Source organism: Acromyrmex echinatior, chromosome 1 (assembly GCF_024713525.1).
Source record: "Acromyrmex echinatior isolate Ae372 chromosome 1, ASM2471352v2, whole genome shotgun sequence".
In the NCBI taxonomy this organism is placed as follows: domain Eukaryota; kingdom Metazoa; phylum Arthropoda; class Insecta; order Hymenoptera; family Formicidae; genus Acromyrmex; species Acromyrmex echinatior.
Genome location: NC_141852.1, coordinates 16,329,791 through 16,336,393, shown reverse-complemented (window position 1 = coordinate 16,336,393; position 6,603 = coordinate 16,329,791). Strand labels below are relative to the sequence as shown.

The 6,603-nt window shown below is 29.1% G+C and overlaps 1 protein-coding gene across 1 annotated transcript; it reads left to right on the top strand.

Annotated features, from left to right (window-relative positions):
- The first annotated feature begins 1,983 nt into the window (after positions 1-1,983).
- LOC105154717 (uncharacterized) lies at positions 1,984-6,164 on the top strand. Its single transcript, XM_011070423.2, has 3 exons — positions 1,984-2,242; positions 2,774-2,997; positions 4,125-6,164. Exons 1-3 carry the CDS (start codon positions 2,193-2,195, stop codon positions 4,406-4,408), a joined length of 558 nt encoding a protein of 185 aa, XP_011068725.1. The 5' UTR covers positions 1,984-2,192; the 3' UTR covers positions 4,409-6,164.
- Positions 6,165-6,603: the final 439 nt, after the last annotated feature.

The following is a 6,603-nucleotide window of genomic DNA, read 5'->3' as shown; positions in this document are numbered from 1 at the left end:
GAGTCAGCATTGCGTTACCATTTTGAATCACTCTTTCTACTTCCCCCCGACCAACAGACTTCTGTGCCACCAATGATTATTTATAAAAAATTTCCGAACAATAAATATGTAAGTTCCGATATAAAATTTTATTTATGATTTTTATTCACCATATTAAAGGAAATCAAAATCCATGACAAATCCTTTGTGTTTTCTTCTTGTGAGCAAGATAATAAATTATTAGGTGTTGGAATTAATTCGTAGCGTTTTTTAATGAAAGAATGTTATTTATTTCACATGAGCATTAAAAAATACATTAATGAAAGTACTTCCCATCTCTTGTAAAACGCTACGAATTAATTCCAACACCTAATAATTATCAGCCAGAAACTTTTGGCTGCTACATCATTAATGGCAAATTTTAATTATTACACATTAATTAATCAATTTTTTTAATAATATAAAAGTTTATATATATATATATATATATATATATATATATATATTTGATTATTTAATTACTTCAGTTAAAATAAAATGGTTAAATTAAACATTTAATTAAAAAAAAATTATTTTTCTTTCAAAAAAAGTACAGAAAAATAAAATCATTATTTGATAAAAAAACATTTAAAATTTCTTTAATTAATTAATTCCCGAAGATTTTTAATTTGCATTAGATGTTTATCTTACATCACATGTATTATTTTATATCGCTTTAAATCTTTAATTCAAGCTTATATTGATATGTCGGACGGCCACGTAATCCTACAATACGCAATGAGATACGTGCTCACGCATGATTTATTGACTGCCATCGAGGAAAAGTTATTCTTCTTGTGGCGAGAAGTGTAACGAGAGCTCGATATATCAAACGGTTACGCTGGCGATCATCTTGCAAAATTACAGTGGTCCAAAAAGGCATCGCGATAAATCTCACCGACGCATCTCGGTCTTCCACGCTACGGTCGCCGAGGGCCGCAAAATTTGAGAGAAATTTGATACACACGATTTATCTCGACTCGACACCTTGCGTTATCCTTTTAGCGTCCGTGTCTGATCGGAAAGATGATCGATACGGCAGATCAGGACGATTAAAGAACTCTAAAAAAAAAATAAACGTCATTGTTGTGCTCTCTAATGGAAGAACGATGTCGCTTAACTTAAAAATAGTAACACGCACTTATTATATACAATGTAATATTAATATTCAAAATATGTTATAAAATATTTCATATTTAAAAAAGTAAATATTAATCATTTATCATATAAAAAAATTACACACATCGTATGTAGTACATTATATTTCGTATTAACTCTACATTACTTGCGTAGTTTTTTTATGTAATTACTTAAGTGAAAATCATCATAAAGTTATATGAATCGGAAACTTTCGGCAATCATTATATCTATATATACATTCATATTAAACAATATTATATCTTAATTTTCATAGTTTTCCTTCATGATTTATATTTAACAAAAATTGACATAATATTCTATACATCCTTTAGTTGAAGAAAAAAGCAAAATAATTGTTTTAAATTGTAAAATCATTTATACTAAATATAACAATATGAATAAATATACAGCATTCATAGTTCTAACGAATTTATAATAAACCTAAACACCCCATCAGAATAATAAAGGATTAACATACAATGTTAATAATGTGCACAATATTAAAATAAAATTTAGCAGAAATGAGAATAACGTACATAAATTTTAAATATTATTTTTAATTTTTTAATAATTCTTAAATCAGAACTTTTTATTCTCTTTAGTTCGTAGCTATTGATATTGCTCTAACGATTTCCTTTAATCTTTTATGATTTCTCTCCCATTTTCTGCTATCAGCAACATCTCATTTATGACGTTATCCAACAATTCCGCAAGGATTCTCTTTCTCTTTCTTCGGTCATCGAGTATAATGCGATGTATGAACGTACATGGTAACGTATACATAGTCACGGCTTCGATAACCCGGGAATGTCTGTCTGTGTATATAAGTGCTGAGAAACGACGTGGCGCGACAGAACGTTAGCGACGTTAGGTGCAATATTGCCGATCGCCGGTGCTCGCGAAATAAGTCGATATCTGCTTGTGTATGACGTGATCTAACCGGATCTACTATACGCACGCGAAGGAAAGACGGCTCCACTTTCCCATTTAATTTGTCTATCAATCCGTGGAGATCAAGAGTATTTTGGAGGAAAATGGCCAGGAAAGCCTGTCACGTCATATTGATTATTTCATTGTTGACCAGGTCAGTTCTTTTCGATGAAGATAGTCAATTTTTTTCAGCAAAAAGGCTGTGTTCCAAATTTACTGCTAGGGCTGAAAATCTATATTGTACGTTACGTGCACTACAAATTTTCAACACTGACAGTGAATTTCAGAACACAGCCGGTTGTGTAAGAGATTGATTTCTATCTCAAGGTCTCATAAATTAAGCAGAATCCAGACTGATCAAACAAGCGGGAGTACATACGAACAACTTACAATATATCTTGAGATACCCGTTCATTGAAATGAATATTATTATTTATTTGCTTAGTCTGAATTCACTTTTAAATCGCAAACTATTTCCTGAATGCGCCGAGTGTTTAGTCTGCGCAAATGATAACAGATTCAATTATCATTATGTATTTATTCATGGTCAGCGCGTATGAATCATCGCATTTTTCACATGCGCGAACTATAGTTTGCAATAATTGCGAATACGTGTCAGGCAAATAAAGAGTATAATTTATCATTGGTTCTCGACAGTTCCTGATACAATTTTTTTATTTTACAGTGTTTATTTGGGGATGGCTGCCCCTAATTGGGAGACCGATCTTACAAGCAACATCAATGCAGAAGTGAATCGTATGTTAAAAAATTTGGATGCGAATTTGCGGATTTTGGATACGAATACAGAGAATTTGAATAAGCAAGTAGATAATTTGAATCGGCGAATAGAGAATTCGGTGCAACAAACACTTGCGCAAGTCGACGAAACATTCAAGAATCTTTCAAGAGGTAATTAATCACAGAATTTTACAATATCTACTAATGTTTATTTGATTTAAGAACTGCATCAATATGTAATAGAAACTGAACAATCATATCCTTAATAGCATAATTCAATTATTTAATTTAAATAAATAATCAAAAAGTTTAAAAAATTTTTGAAAATAAACGCCTAAATCTTCGCATTATTTATATATATTTTTTTATGCAACTAATAAATCCAAAGGATATAATAGAAATCATAGCAATATGTTTATGCATATACCGAAGTGCGTCACTAAATAGATGAATTTTTTATCTTATATCTTATATTTATACTTCATTGATATTTTTTAGCTTAATTTAACATCATTTAATATAATTTTATCCAATATTTTTTTCAAACTTCTGAATCAATATTTGTGATTCGAATGCAGTTTTCTCTCATTTCGCGTTCAGAAAATCTCGGAGCATCGATATCTAAATATAATATGTAAAAATACAGTTTCTTAAATTTCTCGCACTCACGCGGAAGAGAGAAGTCTCGTGTTTGCATAATAGTTCGCGGTTAGCGATATTCTTTATCGTTATAAAAGATAAAGAAACGGAGATTCCAAAATTGCATTCGCTGCGTAGTCGATGTCCCTTTCACAATTGGCCATGATACAGAGCAGACACTTAGCATTCTCTATATTAAGTCTCAAGGCGGCCGGTATTCCATTCATTCGATTCGATAATTCGTTGCTGACGTTTAATTTCGCACAACATTTATCTATGCAATTAGTAGGTATGAGAGTATCGAATCAAATAGCGTTATCATCAGCGATAAAAATTTAACCACCACAATACCCGCTTGAAATCGACCGGTCCGACAATTGATGACATTGTAATTTAAAAGCAATTAGCCTGGTATTATATAAAGTATCATAAAGCTGCACTGCTGGCTCAAACAAAAGTCTACTGTAATATTACACTACTGCTAAAAATTAATTAAATTATAATTTGTTTAAAATAGTTTCTCTTTTCCCCAAATAAAATATCAAATTTCTTCCAACAATTATTATACATATTGATTGATGATTAGTCATGCGCTGATTGTGTAATTAACATAAAGCAAATATAAAGAAAAGAGAAAACAAAACGCAAATTTTTTGCAGATGGACAAGGACGTTTAATAACAAATGGACAAGTAATAACAAGTGGCGGCAACATCGTAATTAATTCTGTAAATGGTGTTAGTATGATTCGGAAAACCGAATCTGGTTATACATTAAACGGAACACCGTACATGAATATTACTACAGATACAAATGATGGGAAATATTTTCAACATAACGCGACTTTTTACAATTCAACATCTGATGCTATGGAGACAATTTGCTGGAAATTAAAGCTCGAACATGCTCCAGATGCTCAACCTGAATATTTCCCTTGTAAATAAAACAATACATTTTTATTTTCATTTTATGTTCTGTATTATGATATACAATTTGTTTTGCTTAACCTTTTGTTGTACAAATTTTTCTATTTTTCTATTATATTTGGCTGAATTTTAGTATATAGGAGTTTTTGGAGTTGCTGATTACAAATCTTAAGTCAAAATTTAAAAAAATCAAAATGGTATACTTAATATGGCAGCTAAATTGAAAAGAATTAATTATGGCTTATTTACGTAAAATTTTATAAAAACATTAAAAAATTATAAAAAATATTAAGGATATTAAGTATATAAAAAGTTAAGAATATTAAGAATTTATGTTTTATTAATATCAGAATTTAATATGTCTTGATAGTTATTTTGACCGCCATTTTGAATCTGTCATGAAAATTTGTCAATTATGAGTGCAGATTTAAAATCAGTGAATATTAATATAGGTAGAAATTTTGAAAGTATATTTAAGGAGCAGATTTTCAAAATGCTAAAATTTATAATTTTTAGAAAAGAAAGCCATAAGAAAATTGCGCGCCTTACAGAAAATAACAATTTGTAATCAGTAAAATGTGAAAACAAAATTGCTAAACAGTTGTTAAAAATATTAAACATTTTGTTTGTCTCTAGTTAAAAGACGTAATTCACTTCGAATGTCAAGATTTTTTTTAGCACATAAATTGATGGTATAGAAATGCTTCTAGAACATCGTAGAGTAGTTTAAAATATGAATCTTTCAACATTAAACACTATATTGCTTCTTTAACTAAAAAAAAAAAGGAAATTTGTGACAAAATGTATTTTGGAAGTCTCCTTATTTATTATCATTTTTATCTCAGCATGAATTTTTTTATAAAAAGAGCGCTAATTTTGATTGATTTTTTATTTCTAATTTATATTTACCGCAAAATAATTACATATTTTTTGCTATTCACGTATACACACAAGTTTTACGATACTAAATACGTAATATAAATCAATTATCCAATATGTAAAAATGTAAAAACATACAAAAACTGCAATGAGAAAGAAGTGCCTTCTAGCACTTCTTTTCTACTTTTCACTTCTAGCACTTATAACTATGCAACAAAGAATTAAAATTTTACATAAATTAAGCTAATTGGTAAACTAATTAGAAAAAAATAAAGCTACTTTCAAGCCTTTGTAGATAACAAAATAAATAGTAAGAGAAATTATGAAAACAAAAAGTAAAATACTATTGGATTTTTATTCATTAAAATTTGATGCAATTGATGCATCAGAAAAATATGTTTTTCTCACTCAGTATGATGTTAAGAAGATCAATAACGGCGAAATATGTTTGATAAGCACCTTTGCACGCTTCTCGGAATATCGTTATCTGTTGGAGAACGCAAACTGATCGTAAAGTGCAACAGTAAAATCGTGAGTTATGCGGTGGGGAAAGTCACACGATTATCAAGTTGCGCAAACTGACGGAATAAATAGAGTTAATTTTTTATTATGGTTTTGTAAAAGGGTGTTTGAAATAATAAATTAAAATATGTGATAATATGACGTTATAGCGACTTTGCGGTATCAATTCGCAATATCCATTTCTTGCGGTTTCTGACTATGTATGTTCAGCTGAATAAGCACTCGTTATGACAAAGAAAATTCTCCTACATACTTGTGTACTTTGGCAAAATCCTTTTTCTGTTAAAACCTCTTAATAAAAACCAATGTTTTCTATGCTTCTTAAGTAAAATTGATCATCTATTATCTAATAAAAATGATTTTATTGTCTGTATATCATTTGTTTACCTTTATTTCTTTTAAAACTAAGAGAAATTTAGTTCTACCAAAGAAAATACATTCTTGGCATCGAAAATGACAATAAATTATAGTTATATTATATTAATTGCAATCATTTTTTTTCTTTCAATGCGCACAATATTAAAAAGTTAAAATTAAAAATTATAATTGCCATGTAAAACTACACATAAATTTTTGTTCTTTTTATTATCTATATTCAGCGTTTTATTATCTATATTCAGCTAAAAAAGAATATTTAATGAACAAATGCAATTATGACAGTTTACGTTACAGTGATATGACTGAATACTTTCACGCATTTTATATATATGCATTTCTATGAAAACGCTGCAAACTTTAAAGGAAAGGCCTTGTTGTGTGTGTCTTTTAATATACAGGAAACCTATCATTTAACCATAATAAAATATGAAGTA

Coding starts and splice junctions, on each gene's coding strand:
- LOC105154717 (XM_011070423.2), top strand. CDS start 2,193: ATGGCCAGGAAAGCCTGTCACGTCATATTGATTATTTCATTGTTGACC. Junction 2,243..2,773: donor ATTATTTCATTGTTGACCAG/GTCAGTTCTTTT, acceptor TTTATTTTACAG/TGTTTATTTGGGGATGGCTG. Junction 2,998..4,124: donor ATTCAAGAATCTTTCAAGAG/GTAATTAATCAC, acceptor AATTTTTTGCAG/ATGGACAAGGACGTTTAATA.